The following is a 16,792-nucleotide window of genomic DNA, read 5'->3' on the forward strand; positions in this document are numbered from 1 at the left end:
TGTTGTTTTGCTTTGTTTGCTCTGTTGGTTGCCTTCCCCAGTCGGGCCACGATCCTTGTCGTCAATTTACACTGTTGCAAAGTGGACCGAGAAGCTTGGTTCGTTTACACGCTGGTGCAGTTAGAAAGAAATCTGCAGGGGTGTGAGATGGGCCCAGTGATTCAAGGTTTCTTGGCTTAACTTGTTCCTCTTGAGCGATGAGCAACGTTTGAGGTCCTGAATAAGCCACCGCCCTGGACCCTATTGTTTTCATTGGTCGACCTTAAGGGTACCAGCTGTCTTTTTCCTTCTTAATGCCACTCTACAAACTCCGAATAAACGAGGGAGGTCACAGTGCCTGGGCTCACCTTCCCAGGGGGCTCTGGCGTCCATGCCATCCCAGGAGATGCTCTGGTTTGTCTCCACAGCATTCCCATGGCTCTGTGGTCGCTTGCCCTCCCGTCTTCATTGGCTGGCACCCCGTGTGTGCCATCCTGAAGGAGACTGTTCTGTCCCCACCCCCCCTCCCTTTTGGAGCTAGCGAGGGAAACAACAGCAGTGTCTACAACCAAAAGGAAACTGTCCCTTCCTGTGTGCGCCATGCAGGTGACCCGGAGGTGGGCTGTGTGCTCCCAGAGGTGGCTGCCTCTGTGATCCAGGGGCCCCCCACACCCAAGGCCCCTTTGAGCTTCTAGCTACAGCCCCACTTCATCTCTGGAGACTGTTTGAGAGCCTGTGTGTGTGCTGGGAGCACTTGCTGCCTTCGGATGCTGAACTCGTTGCGTTCCATCCTATTTTTCAGTCACAAAGAGCCAAAGAAGCTGGCGGCGGTGCACGCGCTCCAGGCCAGCGAGCTGGTCGTCACATACTTTTTCTGTGGAGAAGAAATTCCATACAGGAGGATGCTGAAGGCTCAGAGCTTGACCCTGGGCCACTTTAAAGAGCAGCTCAGCAAAAAGGGAAATTATAGGTAAGGGCCTTGCGGCTTCTTGCCGCTCCAGAGTTTGTTTGCTCAGAACCGAGAGCCAGAGTCGCTTCCCTGGCCCGGCCGGACCCGGGAGGGGCCGGGAGGCAGGCGCTTCGGGAGGCCATTGGGCTGCCTGGTGCTTGGTTCCTTCTCATTTCCTCTCTCCCCTCACCACTGACAGAAATAACACAGCAGCAGGGAGGCCTCTGGGAGGGCTCTGTGGGGACCGGGACGGGCTTTTTCTACCAGGTGAATGAGACTCTGAGGAGAAAAGGGGCTTTGCCAGGAGAGCTGGGCCTGGGCCACCTTGTGGACGCCCTACCTGCAAGGGAGAGGAGGGGTGTGTGTGTGTCGGGGAGAGACAGACGGACCGACCAGTGAGGGAGGCTTGGGTCTAGGAGAGACTGTTCACGCTGAAGGCTTGGGGAAGGGCAGGGACCATCGCCTAGGAATCTAGACAGCATTCTCCTTACTCAGCCTTTCTGCCTGAAGAACTACCTCCTGTGGTGAACGGGCCATGTGAAGCAGGAATGCTCATCAGAGAAGGGGCAGGACCCATGGGTGGGCACCAGGCGGACAGGGCTGGCTACTCTTTCTGCTGGGGCCTTGGCAAGGGAACCTGCCCCCCCCCCCCCGCCCCCAACCCAGGCTTCCTTTCCCTGCCTGCTCAGCGGAGATGCTCCTCTGGCCTCCTACGGCCCCCGAGAGGATCCAAGAGCAGGGACCATTTTCTTGGTGACTTTCCCCTTAACTTGGGGTGGGTGATGACTCCACCCCCGTTTGCCCGGAGGCCTAGCCGCCCCTCCTCACATGGCCTTCATCCCAAGGGAACGTGTGGGTTCTGCTACAGCTGTGTCTGGGGTGCCATGTGCAGGACCAGGGCAAGGGGGAGGCAGGTGAGGTGCCCGGGCGCACACAGCTTCAGGAGGAGCACAATTCGTGCTCGGAAGGTGCCCGCCCATTCCCGCCGCCAGCCCAGGATGGGAACGGAGAACCCGAATAGCACTTAGCAACCTGCCGGGTGGGCGCTGGCTCCCGGAGTCCACCTCCAGGACCCCGAGACCTTGTCCCTGCCAGAGCGGGCCTTGCGTATCTCTCCCAGGCACTCTGCCTAGCAGCTGACTGGGGCAGGGGCCCACCGTGCTTTCCTTTTGCAGGGAAAGGATAGGGCTCTGAGGCCAGGACCCTGTAAGTGACCGAGAAGCAGGGTGTGGAGCTGGGCTTAGATCTTTCCATTTTACGGCGGGGCAGAGACAATGCTGCAAATGTTGCAGAGGGATTGGGGCACGGGCCTGGCTGCTTCCGCTCCTTCGTCGTCGTCTTCTTTCTTTTTTATCTTGAACAGACACAAGGTGAAACTAATTACACAAGTGTGCCCCTCCAGGGATTCATTTTGATCTCAGCTTTGACTCGGCTGGACTTTGAGTGGAGCTGCAGGTGACCTTCAGGGGAGAAAGGGCCACGGAGCGCCGAGCTGAGGCTGCAGGGGAGGGTCCGCGCTCAGCCACTCCGGCCACATCTGGCTCTGATTTTTTTTTTTTTTTTTTTTTTTCCTAAGGCACACTTAATAAGCCTGGCTTTGAAGCCTCGGCCTCCCCTTTAATGCACAAAGACTTGCACAAATGGTTGACTCTCGAATTCTTTACTGATTGGATCAGGCTGTGGCCAGGCCCTTCCCAGCCGCCTTATCTCTCTGTACTTGCTCTCCTGGCTCGTGGGGGCACAGGGTGTCGTGCCTGGCCCGCCCGGCAGGGGTGGGGCTCCCCCTCAGCAACACCCCCCCCCAATAAAAAAGCCCAGCGGGGATGGGGCCACGGGAGTGGGGGACCTGGGCCGCATTGAGTCATCTCAACATGGCAGGGGTTCAAAAGGAGAACAGTCTCTCCAGACGTGCCAGACGCTATCGGTGCCAGATGTCAGAAGAAAGCAAAGTTTGCCACAGAAAGCATGTTGCAGTGGAAAAGCCCGTTTCTTGGAGAAAATGAGGGCAGCGCAGTGTGTTTGAAGTCTTGGGGCTGGGGCCGAGGGAACTCGGCCTCTCTCCTCTCTGGAAGAGGTTGTATTTCTGTGAAAGGTCACTGTGTGTTTGCTCAGAGGTGCTCAGAGAGGGCCCAGCTCGGTAGACCCGGGGGGTCAGAGCTGGGGGGCCGTGGGGCCCAATGGAGGGGGACGTCAGAACGGGAGACCCTTGTGGGAAAGGTGGCCTCCCCCCCCCACCCCTGTCTGGCATCTCCTGTGCACAGTGCCCCTCCCCCCCCATCTCCTCTCCAGCCCCCCCGAGTGTTCCGATCCCCTCGATAGGAAGCGCTCTCCCCACTGACCCGTCCGGGCCGTGCCGTTCACCCCGGTGCTGTGGCCCAGCTGCGAGGGCTAAAAACCAGGAACCTTGACTAAACCCAGCTGGTTCACTTTATTCAGCCTTATCTCCTATGAAAGTATTTGGCTTGCCTTCATTAAAGAGGAAAGAAGTTTAGCTCTAACCAAGGGGAATTCTTTTTTTTTTTTTTTTTTTTTTTTTTAATGAAAAGACAGAAACAAAAACCAACTGTAACCCTGAGACACAATTGCATTTTTTAGAGAGCCGGCCACCCCCCACCCAACCCGCAGAGGATCGTGACCCTCCCTCCGTGAGTGGCCTTTATTGGCTGGAGGTGCCGGCTTGCAGGGGCGAGTTTAATCCGCCTGAGGGGGTCTCCCTGGAAGGGGACCGGGGAAGGAAGGGGCTTGGGGGTGAGCCCGCCTGGAGGACAAGCCGTCGTTTCTGAATGTGGCTCTCCTGAGAGAGGCCAGTCATTTGCGTCCACACAATTAAACAGCCTTAGAAGAAAGGAGTCTGGGGTGGGATAAAAGGAACCTTTAATCAACGGGCATAATAGAAGGGTCTTTAGTGTTTGACCCCGGAGGGGTGGGAGGGAAACGGGGCGAAGAGGGGAGAGCAGCGGGGCCGGGGCCAGTCTGCAGCCCTGGGAAGCAAGGTGGGGCTGGCCAGCCTCCCGCAGGGGCCACTGAGGAGAGCAGCCTGTCCCATGGCTGAGCCAGGGTCGGGCCAGGAGAGCGGGGCCTGTGGGCAGCGGAGGCTGGGGTCTCTGCCTTCTCCGGACTTCTGCAGTTTCGGGGGGGCTGGGGCTGGGGCCTCTCTGAGGGGCCCATCTCAGCTGCTACTTCAGATGCACCAGGCAAGTTTTGCCCTCCCCATGCCCCCCTTGGTAAAAAGGGAGAAAGCAGACAGCTCTGCCCGCAACGTGCGCTTGCCCTGGTGTGCGTGCCGGGCCGAAGACCGCAGCCTCGGAGCTGTCCGCAGGCGGTTGGCCACCCGGCCCACTGCTCCCGGGGTGGCCTCCCATGACACCCCGGTGGCCGTCGTCAGTCGGATGCGGGCCGAGGTTTACATGCACGCCAGCTGCAGCAGAACCCTCAGGACCCCTTTGTCGTCTCGGTGTTGACATAACCTCTCTTTTAAACAAAGCAGAAAATGCAGTCTTACCAAGACGCGTTTTGGGTTTTCCTTTTAAGGTATTACTTCAAAAAAGCAAGCGACGAGTTTGCCTGCGGAGCCGTGTTTGAGGAGATCTGGGACGATGAGGCCGTGCTCCCCATGTACGAAGGCAGGATTCTGGGGAAGGTGGAGAGGATCGATTGAGCCCTTGGGGTCGGGCTCTGGCGGACTGTGGGGGCCGACACCCACGCCCCGGCCTTGGCCGTGACGGACCATGACAAGACCTTTTGAAGGAAAACTAAACCAATGAAGAAGACGAAGTCTAGGGGAGAATTGGCCACTGGCCACTTGGGGAGGAGGGTGGGGGGAGGGGGAGGTTGGTTTTCATTATTCACGAGCTGGGTACTGAGATAAGAAAAGCCTGAACTATTTATTAAAAACATGACCACTCTTGGCTATTGAAGATACTGACTGTATTTGAGAGACTGCCATACATAATATATGACTGCCTAGGGATCTGAAATCCATAAACTAAGAGAAACTGTGTATAGCTTACCTGAACAGGAACCCTTACTGCTATTTATTGAACAATTGATTCCCCCTGTCCCCAGTTTATGGATATGCTGCTTTAAACACAGAAGGGGGAGAGAGGAGGTTTTAATTGCCCTATCCAAACTTAGGGGTTGAGCTAGGACTGCATGAATGATTTCTTCATTAAAAGAGGATTTCTTATGCTTTGCCCTGCCCTTCTCCAAGCGAAGATAGACTTTTACAAATGGTGCCCTACCATTGACACACGCAGAAATTGGTGCATTTTTTTCTTTCTGTGCTGCTCTATTTTGTCGTGAAGGCCCTGATTTATGTGGCAACGTCACCGCCATGTAGTGTCATCACATTGGATGGGGATCCATTGTGGGGTGCAGGGTGGGAAGCCTCCCTTTTGGGACCCCAGATTTACTCAGTAACTTTTCTAACCCCACCAAGGTCCGGCGCCCCGTGGCGGAGGCTTGCTAGAACCTTGGAGTTCAACTTGTGCTTTTATTGAGATAACGACTCCTTGGAGTTTGGGGGAGGGGGAGGTTTTTTGGGTTTTGTGGGGGTTTTTGTTTGTTTTAATTAGTCTTTGGACCACCGCCGTCCTGGAAACCACCCCGGCCCCCCCCCCCCTTGCCCTGCAAAGAAGCGGACAGTTGTGGCAAGACCTAGCAGCACCCTTTCCTCCAGACACCTTCATTTTGACGTTCGGGTTTTTGTGTGAAGTTCATCTGTACATTCTGTTTGCCATTGTTCCTTGTACTATATGTCTGTATATATTGTATGACAAGAGAGTATTAATCCACTATCTCTAGTGCTTGACTTTAAATCAGTACAGTACCTGTACCTGCACGGGGTCCTGCTCCGTGCGTCGCCCTATATTGAGGGCTCCAGCTTTCCCTTGTTTTTTGAAAGGGGTTTATGTATAAATATATTTTACGCCTTTTTATTACAAGTCTTGTACTCAACGACTTTCGCCATGGCATTTTGTTCTACTTATACTGTAAATTATGCACTATAAAGAGTTCATTTAAGGAAATCTACTTGGTACAATAATTATTGCAATTAAGAGATGTAGCCTTTATTAAAATTTTATATTTTTCAAAACGTGGGCCTCGTCTTTGCATCCGCGGGGGTGGGAGCAGGGCAGAGGCACCCTTCCGAGTGTGAGCAGCTGCCCTTGATGTCCCGTCTTGCTTGAGCCCAGCTCTGACTGTCCCCCACGTCTTCTCACCCCACCTGGGGGTTTTGAGAAACCAGTGCTTCAAAAAAATCACCTGGTTACTGGCTGAGGATTTTCTTGTCCCGGAGCAGGCCGTAGACAACTTCTCCATTTCCAGTGCTGCCTCTTCCTCTGATCCGGCCAGGCGGGGACCGGAGATACGGAGCTGAGATGGCCTTCTCCCAGGAACCCTTGCGTTTCCAGGAAATGGTGCGTGGATCTGGAATGTCTAGCGGGACGAATGACCCTTGAGCTCGGGGCTAACCAGGCACCCGCTCCGTGGCTGTGCCAACTCGAACGATACCTTCAGCAGGCGTCGGGGCTGCAAAGGTGGTGGGAAGAAGGTGGTTCAGCAGGAAAACTGCACGGTTCCCTGGATAGTGTGCTTCGTGCAGCCGTGGAAGCTGGCCGTCGGTGGTGGTTCACTCCACAAACTTCAGGTTACCTCCCGGTGTGTCGGGCATTCGGAGGCCGGGCTGTAATTCCGATCTGGGAGAGCGTGTCTACTTTCGAAGAGTCCTATAATGGACCCATTTTAGGAAAAGAGGATCTGCTGGACTTGACTTCTCTTCTACGGAGCTTTCCTGAGATGGGGTCTGCAGCAGATCCGGGTGGCTTTCCGTCCCTGCTGCAACATGTGACAGGGGAGGGAGGGCCGGCGTCCTGGCCGCGTGGGGTTAGCGGCCGTCTTGAACCGGCCAGCCTCAGCGTGGCAGCGTGAGGAGGCATCGGGGGCGGCCGCTGGCGGGGCCAGGCCAGGGTGCCGGGGAATCGGGACGCCGGGCCGCAGGAGTCCTCGATCTCGGTCCTCGTGATGCGGCCTGACGCACCCTCCCCTCCCGGCTGGAATGGGGGCTCACAGCGGACGGTGTCCCAAACCCACTGCCAAATTGTGAGGTTCTTTGCAATCCAAAAAGACAACGAGACATAACCTGCTGTGTGTGGTGCGGGTAGGAGCTTCTGGCTTTTAATCTTCAGGCCTTTTGATTCATCCCACAAGCATAACGCGCTACAACGCAGGCCTGGGGCTCAGATGGACCCGGGCTCGAGTCCCTGTGCCAACCCCATCTGGGGGCCCGTCGCACCCGTGAGAAGGCAAGCAGGCCAGGCGGTCACTCACATGTGCGGCTCCCCTCGGAGGTCCTCTTTCTCTGCCTTTTGTGTGTTAGCTGCCAGCTGCTCTTTACCTGGCCTGGGTGGCCTTCCGGGGTTGCTGTGCCAGCGGAGTCAGGCTCAGGGTCCCAGGGAAACCTCAGCTCCCTTCTGACGTCCTGTATTATTATCAGCTCCTCGTTTGGAAATCCCACCCCGCCCCATTCCTAACGCTGCAACATCTGGGCTCCCACGTCCCCCTTCCCTTGCCCCGGGTGCAAAACCAAGAGGGCGGCGGACAAATGGGCTGTTAGGCTGCTTGATGGAGGGCTTTCAGCTTAGAGCAGAGCTTTGGCCCCAGAGCATCTTTAAGTTTTCTTTTATTGGGGCGCCTGGGCGGCTCGGTTGGTTAAAAGTCCCGACTTCGGCTCAGGTCATGATCTCACAGCTCATGAGTTCAAGCCCCGCGTCGGGCTCCGTGCTGACGGCTCGGAGCCTGGAGCCTGCTTTGGATTCTGTGTGTCCCTCTGTCTCTCTGCTCCTCCCCTGCTCACACCCTCTCTCTCTGTCTCTCAAAAATAAATAAGCCTTAAAAAAATGTTTTTTTTTAAAAAGAGAAATGTTCCTTTTTTTTTTTTTTTTAACCTTTAAGAAAGAATTTGGTTGTACAGGAACTTAATTTGGTTGTACAGGAACTCCCCAAATTGCGTAGATGATTCAAAAGAGTGATCCACACCTTCCTTTGCATCATTATTCTACTTTATCAACCAGAGTTCCTCAAATTCTGATATGAGAGTGAACCTATGCTGTATTCTGTGTCCCAGGAAGGGGGTCCTCCATACGGATAATGCCTAATTCTGAAAACATAAATTCCTGTGCGTCATCCACACCAACCTTTTAGTGTCCCTAACGTGCTCTGCTGCTCAGCGTCTTTGCATATGCTGTTCCCTGTGCCGGGCTTGCCCCCTCCCTCAGCCCTTCCTGAGGTTGTCTGCTTTTCAGCCTCTGGGTGTTGACTTAAATGTCAAGAGATCTTCCCTGACCATCGGGGGCCCCTGTATGTCCTCACCTGGCCCTCTCCGCCACAGAACTTCCTTCACCCTTTCACTGCACATTCTCATTTGTACCTATACAATAATGATTTCATTGCCCACTTACTCGTTCATGAGGTGGGGGGTAAATATCCTTTTATTCACCATTATGTATGTAATGGCCGGCATGGTGCTTGGCACTTAGTAGGCATTATAGAATGGAAGGAAAAAAGAAAACAGAAATTGCCTCTGGTAACTAGAGTATAACCTATAATGAAAATAATCACTATTAACACTTTACAGTATCTGTCTCTGGTTAAAACACACAGACATGGGGGCGCCTGGGTGGCTCAGTCGGTTAAGTGTCCGACTTTGACTCAGGTCATGATCTCGCGGTCTGTGAGTTCGAGCCCCGCATCGGGCTCTGTGCTGGCAGCTCAGAGCCTGGAGCTTGTTTCAGATTCTGTGTCTCCCTCTCTCTCTGCCCCTCCCCCGTTCATGCTCTGTCTCTCTCTGTTTCAAAAATAAATAAACGTTAAAAAAAAAATTAAAAAAAAAAACACACAGACATGCACACAGGCACCCATATGGAATACACTATTTTGTAATCTGTATTTCTCATTCAGTAATATGTCATTGGCATACTTCCATATCAATAAATACTTTTCTGTATTGTTCTACAACACGAGCTGAATGTATGGCTGCATTTATTTAACTCATCACTATGGTTGGACATTTATATAGTTTACAAATTCTGCAATTAAAAGTCCCATTGTAGTGAACACTTTCCACCTAAACCCTCCCTCGGTATTCATCACTAAATAGTCTTTAATTATTAGGATGTAGGTTTTTCATGTAGAATCTCTAGATCAAAGTTCCTTTTTAGGGCTTTGGCCACATCCTGCCAGACCGTCTGAGAGAATGGCTTGTGTTTGACTCTCCAGTGACTTGCCCACAGTTGGCCTTCAAGCCACGTTTATGCCATCCATCTAGTGTTGTTTTTTGGTTGTTTTTGTTTTTGTTTTGTTTTGCTTGAGAGAGAGAGAGTGTGTGTGTGTGTAAGTGGGGGAAGGGCAGAGAGAGGACAGAAGAGCCAAAGCAGGCTCTGTGCTGACAAGCTGACAGCAGTGAGCCAGAGGTGGGACTCGAACTCATAAACCACGAGATCGTGACGTGAGCCGAAGACGGACGCTCAACCAACTGAGTCATCCAGGTGCCCCTATGCCATCCATTTAAATCTCAAGCCTAGGGGCGCCTGGGTGGCTCCGTCGGTTGAGCGTCCAACTTTGGCTCAGATCATGATCTCATGGTTCGAGAGTTCGAGCTCCACGTGGGGCTCTGTGCTGACAGCTCGGAGCCTGGAGCCTGCTTCGGATTCTGTGTCTCCCACTCTTTCTGCCCCTCTCCCGCCCATGCTCTGTCTTTCCCTCTCTCAAAAATAAACAAACATTAAAAAAAAATTTACATCTCAAGCCTGGATAGTCAAGTCTCTGCCCAGTCTGAGCCAAGCCTGCCTTCCTGGTATTATCTCCATTTACAAGCTGAGTAGCCTTGAGCAAAGAACGTCCCCGTTCCTGGGTTTGACTCTAAACTGAGGAGAGTCACTAACACCTTCACTGTGCTGATGAAAGTTGCGAAGGTGTGCGGAGTTCTTGGCGAGTCTGGCCCGTGCTCAAGGCCTCATACACATCCGTTGCCATTATCACCTGCTGATCCCCACCATCCAGTCTTTATACCTGACTCTGCTCAGCCTTTTCCGCTCCTTTCTCTCACCTGTGATGTGCAAGCCCCAATGTGGCCCCCGACACCCCTCCCTGCCTACCCCGGCTTCCCCTTCAGAATCCAGGAGGACCTGACTTCCTCCAGCGCTCAGCCTATGGTGACTTCCTCCCTTCCTCCTTTTCTTCTTCCTCCCCTGAGTGGTAAACCACTCTGAGAACAGGGAACAGGGTCTGTGGCTCAGACATTGATGTACAAGAGCATTATGGGTTTCCCGGCTGGCTCAGTGCACAGAGTATGCACCTCTTGATCTCGGAGTTGTGAGTTCAAGCCCCACCTTGGGTGTAGAGATTACTTAAAACTAAAACCTTTAAAAGAAAATAAAAAGAGCTATACAGAAAAAAAAAAGTCACCCTGAGTGATACACAGAGTGTTGAGTAAGACTCTTCCAGACATCCTGTGACCACACCACCCTTCTTAACTCTCCATCTGACTTTGCTTCATTTTCCCAAATTCAACTTTGGACCAAATTATGTTATTGGGAGCCCCTGAGACTTTCGTGCTATCTGTATCAGACATGGGACATGGAGAGGAGCAGGGGAGGATCCGATGGTCACAGGGGTTGAGGTTGGCTTTCCCTCCCACCATCTCCCAGTGATCGCAACAAGAAGAAACTGGAAACCAGCCATGGATGATACTGTGGTTAGAGTCACTCGATTTAGCAAATTAAAATACAGGACGCCCAATTAAATATGAATTTCATATAAATGATGAATAATTTTTTTAATATAAGTATGTCCCCTGCAGTAGTTGGGACCTACTTATACTAGAAACATATCTGTTGTTTATCTGAAATTCATACTTAACCGGGCATCTGGCATTTAGACGGGCGACTCCAGTTGTGGTCGATGCTTTGGATTGCCCACTCAACCTTCCTTCCTCTTTGTTCCCAGTGTGCTATCTCAAATACAGAGATTGGAAAGCTAAACTCTACATTTTCCAGACTGCTTTGTGTCTAGATTCAAAGTGGGTTCCATCATTGGGGTTTGCTCACTGGGAGACGGAGACATCTTCCTCGGGTTTGTGTTTGCCAACAAAGTCATGGAGTCATAGGGCTTTATTGCAACCACGTGGGCGTCTGTTCCCAGCATCCTCGGTACTGAGGGGCGTGGATCTGGGACAGATGTCCGAACTCCCCATTTCAGTGTCCAGCTCCTGGATATGCGGCAGCTGTGGCTGCTTCCTGATAACATGGCTGTGCCCATGGCACATGAACACTCCTAGGCCAGATGAGCCTAGGAGATTTGGAAGTCATGGCCAAAGGCTCAGTCTATTCCATTTGTTGACCCTTAAACGAATGCCTAAGCGCCTCAAACCTTGTATTAATTTACTTTCTGTTAAAAAGTGAAACTTGTTATGGGGTGCCTGGGTGGCTCAGTTGGTTTAGCGTCTGACTTCAGCTCAGGTCATGATCTCGTGGTTTACGAGTTCAAGCCCCACGTTGGGCTCTGTGCTGACAGCTCAGAGCCTGGAGCCTGCTTCCCAATTCTGTGTCTCCCTCTCTCTCTGCCTCTCCCCTGCTCATACTCTGTCTCTCTCTCTCTCTCTCTCTCTCTCAAAAAGAAATAAACATTTAAAAAAAAATTTCTTTAAATTGTACTCATTTGGGGCTGCTGTGACAAAGCACCACAAACTGGTAGCTTAGAACAACAGACATTTATTGTCTCAGTTCTGGAGGCTGGACATCGGAAAACAAGGTATCGACAGGGCCGTGTTCCCTCTGAAACCTGGAAGGGAAGGAGCCTTTCCTGTCTCTTCAGGCTTCAGGTGGTCCCAGGCATTCCTGAGCTGTGGCTGCAAAACTCCAACTTTAAGAGTCTTCTCCCTGTGGGTTTTTTTTTTTTTTTAAGTTTATTTATTTATTTTGAGAGAGAGAGAGTACATGCAGGGGAGGGGCAGAGAGAAAGAGAGAGGCAGAGAGAGAATCCCAAGCAGGCTCCACACTCAGCACAGGGTCCAACACGGGGCTCAATCCCACAACCGTGAGATCACAACCTGAACCGAAATCAAGAGTCGGACGCTTAACCCACTGAGCCACTCAGGCGCCCCTCTCCCAGAGTCTTATCCCACAGTCCTTCCTCTGTACTCGTCTGTGACTGTGCCTGAATGTCCCCTGTTTATAACGGCACCACTCATACTGGATTAGGGCCCAGCTGACCTCATCTTGACTTACATCTGCAAAGGCCTTATTGCCAAAGAAGGTCACATTCTGAGGTCCTGGGTTAGTTAGGACTTCACTATACCTTCTTGTGAGGACCCGATCCAACCCCTAACAAATGCTTAGAGTGGTGTCCTTCTCCCGACTGACAAAATTGCGACTCCTGTCGTTTGTCTGTCCTAACAGGCAAAGAAAAGCACAGATCTTTCAAGGACAAAAACTTCAATAATCACCTCAAGGAGAAATGCCCCGTGACCAGGTGCACCATCTCCTTTTTTCCATCTGCCCGCCGGTCCCTTCATCGCTACCTCCCACATCACTGCATCCTCCCTGCCCGCTTGCCCTCACGGCCCCGTGCAGACTAGGCCAGTTTATCCTGGGCACGTTCCGTCCTGACGACTTCACACGCCTCTGGTTTCATCTCCACTCAGCCTGGGTCACGCCAGAAAATCCAGGTTGCCCGTCTTCGGCCCTCCTGAAGGGGAAGCTAGAATCTGAGCCCTTTCCCCCGGATGCTCATGGTAGAACCGTAGGAAAAGCAGGTGCAACCATCTCTCCAAAAGCTATCTTGGCTACCAGGATATCAAAAAACCCTGGAAGAGGTCACTGGGAGAAGTTATGAAACGTTCTTCTCCAAAGATTTCCAGGTGGAGAACAGAAAGCCAATATACCTTCCATGGCTTTTGGGCCTCTTCTGGTCTGGAGGCTGCGCCCTTACTAGAGGAGATGTCCAAAACGCCTCCTCTCTGGGATTCTGAGTGTGGCACAGGCCTATGGGGGCAATTCTACCATATTTTCCCAAGAGAAGGGATCAGCCCCCTGGTCACTGGCGAGCGGGCAGTTCTTACGGACTTTCAGGGGAGGCTTTGTGTCCTGGCAGGGACCTTCATTGGTTAACCGAGCCTCGGCTCCCAACCCCAGCCAGGCAGTGGGTGCCCGGGTGTCTGTTTCCACCAGGGTAAAATCTCTCGGCGATAATCAATTGTATAAACGATTCGTGAGTCGTGGCGTGTCAACTTGAAAGGTTTGGGCTGAAGCGTCGTCCACATGACACCCACTTCTTGGCATGCCTGAGATGGCCACACGCCTTTGTTGTTCACTCATCCAGCCTGAAAGAGCCCAGGGGGCGAGGGGAGGGGGAGGGGCGCGCTCTGGGGGAGGGTCACAGCTGCCTTCCATCTGAGCCGTTCCCTCGCCAGGCTCAGTGGGAGCCCAGAGAAGCCGCGACCCCTCCCAATCTCACTTTAGAGGACAGGACTGCTTGAGCCACCTGCTTCCCAGTCGGCCGGAGGCCAATTATCCAGACTGAGGGACAGCCAGGTCCCCAGGGCGAGAGACAGAGGGACGGTGAGAAAATGAATTAAATGGAAGAAGAGTGGATCGTGGCAGGAAAAGGTTGACTTGTTAGAGTGTTTTCCCTTTAGAGGTTTTTTGGTTTTTGTTTTTGTTTTCCGTTTAGTTTGTAGTTTTCTCCCCCAACCACGAAAATAAATAATCCTGGTAAAAAAAAAAAAAAAAAGGAAAAATACATAGAATTACACAAAAGGCAAAGAAACCCACCTATAATCCCACTACCCAGAGATACCAATTGATAACATTCTGGTGGATCTCCTGCCAATATATGGCATGCTCTCTTGCTCAGTAAAGAGTTCTGAGCCTCTCATCATTTTTTAGGGTAAACCTCGACACGTGTGAATATTTTCGTTGTTTCCGGCAGACTTGGTGGCCGTTTCTGCAAACCGCCCTGGTCACTGTGCAGATCTGTCTTGATTCTTCTAACCGGAACCTCCTTTTCCAAAATGAAGCATAGCCCAGCCTCTCCTCTATGGAGGCAGAGAGGCAAGTGAGGTCCCGCATAGGCTCCTGATGCTCTAGGAACTGTAGAATACCCTCTGTACCCAGAAGGAGTAGTTTGGAGTTCCTGCCTACCTCGCCTCCCCACCCCACCCCCCCCAATCTGTTGGGAAGTCCTACTCCTGGATCATGGCTGCTTGATTCGACTGCTGCTTGTCGAGCTTCATCGCTCCCGCCTTTGTACCACATCGGATGAAGTCTTGTCCTGGTTTATCTGCGCCCTTTTGCTTCCAAAACACAGTGTTTTCCCAGTCACCGTCTTCCAAGAATCTCCATAAATGACACCAGTGAGATTTGTTCTTGCAGTGGTCATCTGTTATTTCATTGGGGCCAGGATCCACGTTTTCATCTCCTGATAATAGCACCTTGGTTTTCTTTCGGGGAAGAGCACTCACCTAAAAGAATGGCACATGATCTGGCCAATTGATACAGTCCATGGCTTTGGCTACCATGATTGGCTCAGGGATGGACACGTGACTTAAGTTGGTCCGATGAGATTCAGCCATGGAACTTGGGCCAGCAATTTGGAGAATAGGGTGCTCTCTTTCTACTGGGGCTTCTAAAATGGTAGGGCAAAATCGTGGAGCTTTTGGGGGCCAAGGACTGGAGAGAGCTTCCTTGCCAGGGAAGCCGACGAAGAAATTCAGAGCCACACGATGGAGGGGGAGGGAGAACAATCACCCAAGTGATTGTCAGCATCCCTTGGATCCTTAGATTCAACTGCCCAGCCTGTGAGTCAGTAAATCCTGTCATCTCTTTTTTTTCTTAAGTCGATTTGACTTGGGTGTTTTGTCATACTCAACCAAAAGAATTTTGACTAATAATACAGCTCCTGTCCCGGGGGGGTGGGGGGGGGGTGGGGGGAGGGAGGATCTGTTCTCAAGGCCAGTTTGGGTGGCAGAGAGTCTAGGCTCCTGGAGTTTGAGGTGTGTGCCTTACATGGCCTGAAATGAGGGGCGAGAGATTCAAGAGGAGAAACCGGTGGCTTTGAGAAACAGCTGGATGACGGAGAGATAACCTCAAGTTCAAGTGATGAAGAATGCCATGTTTAGATGCTGGCAACCAAAGGCTTAGGTTCTACGATGGCCTTTGTGTAACGTGACTCGTGGGACCCGAGGCCACTTTCACTGTTCTCTGATGAACATCCTCATCACCAACACCTACTGAGAGGTACCATGTGCCTGTGCCAGGAGTTGGGGGTTGGGGGGCATATAGATGATGAAGACACGACCCCCAACCCGGAGCAGCCCCTGGTGAAGGCATTACAGTTCACTGTGAGAAGTGCCTAAAGAGAGCTGGTCTGGAGACCCAGAGGGAAGCCACTTCTGGGCTGGGACTTTTGGGGCCCCGGGGAGTGATCAGACTAATGGAAGGGCAGTCTTGGGAGAGGCAAGAAGGTGAGTAAGGAGAAGGTGGGGGGGGGGGGTGGACTGTGGAGGCCACAAAGTGGAGCAGGTGGCAAAGAGGACCTGGGGTCTTCACTCCAGCTGAAAGTGGGGGCCCTTTAACCTGGGAGAAGCTGACCCTGGTGGAGGCCTGAGAGACACAAGACCAGTAGCAGCGGCTACAGAAGCAGATTGTCCGCTGGCCCTCCCCTCCCCCACGCTTCCCTCCCTGCCCTGCCCGCTCCTCCCCAGTCCCCCTAGTTCTCCCCGTCCACATCCTCTCACTCTCCCCACTCACCTCCCTCCCTGTTTCCCTCTCTTCCTTCCTCCCCCCTCCCCTCCCCCTCCCCTCACTTCCTTCTCCCCTTCTTTCTCCTTCCTCCTACTCCCTTTCTCCTCCCTTTACTTTCCCCTCCCCCTCCCCCCTGTCACCCTCCTCCGTCTGTCCCCCACCTCCCAGCCATATTAGGGGCAGAATCACCTGGGACCCCTGGTGAGCCCCGCTCCCTGCCCTCCAGCAGCCACAATCCCTCTCAGGCTTATTTTGAGCCAGAGATGCCCCCACAACCCTGGTCATCCCCCACCCCAGAAAGGAACTCTCTTGGCCGGGCTGCCCCCTACCCCGCTCTCTCGCTCTCTTTCTCAGAAGGGAAGTCCTGGGCCCAGAGAAGCTGCCAGAGCGCAAGGGAAGTGAGGACTGAGCAGACTCTCTTGTTATTATTTTTCTCCCCTGGGGGTCATGAGCAAAGAATTCTGGGCTCCGAATCTTTATAGATCCTCACTCCCTTGGCAACCCAGCACTCCTGTCCAACCTGGAGTGTTTAATTACCAAGGAAAAGAATGATTTTTTTTTTTTCCCTGAGAATCCATTTAATTATTTGATTGCACAGTAACCAAAGAGTGTGAGCGGCCCGTAGCCAGAAGGGACTTCAAAGCAATACCTTGATGTTGCTGAGTGGGGCATTAATGGGTTCTGAAGGGAGGAGGTTGCTAAAGAGAGGGAAAGTATTCAAAGCAATCCTGCCAGCAATCTCAAAAAATGCATAAACACTGGAATGCTCCGCCGGAGAGGGAAGGCGAGTTCAAAGGGATGGGAGAGTTTTCATGTAAAGTTTAGAGTTTAAGGCGTGACTGCTGGCTATGGAGCCTCAGCGTTTGAACTCTTGTTTATTAAAAACAGTTTCCCAGCCATTCAGCGGGTTCCCAAAGACAACAGAGAAATGCAGACTTTTTCAGTGTGGAAGGTTTAAAGGCTTCATTGATTTCTACCTAGGGTTCCCCCCACCTCCCTGCTTTTGTGCTTTCTTTCTTTCTTTTTTTTTTTCTTTTTTTTTTTTTTTGATCAAGTTCTTAAA

General features: G+C 52.3%; 1 protein-coding gene across 1 annotated transcript in view; it reads left to right on the plus strand.

Moving 5' to 3' along the window:
• The window catches only part of AXIN2 (axin 2), a 31,816-nt gene extending 25,793 nt beyond the window's left edge, over positions 1–6,023 (plus strand). The window contains 2 exon segments of the mRNA XM_042966938.1: positions 782–949; positions 4,460–6,023. Of these exon segments, the coding sequence (XP_042822872.1) occupies positions 782–949; positions 4,460–4,586 (295 nt within the window). The 3' untranslated portion in view covers positions 4,587–6,023.
• Positions 6,024–16,792: the final 10,769 nt, after the last annotated feature.

The sequence above is a fragment of the Panthera tigris genome, chromosome E1 (assembly GCF_018350195.1).
Source record: "Panthera tigris isolate Pti1 chromosome E1, P.tigris_Pti1_mat1.1, whole genome shotgun sequence".
Lineage (NCBI taxonomy): Eukaryota > Metazoa > Chordata > Mammalia > Carnivora > Felidae > Panthera > Panthera tigris.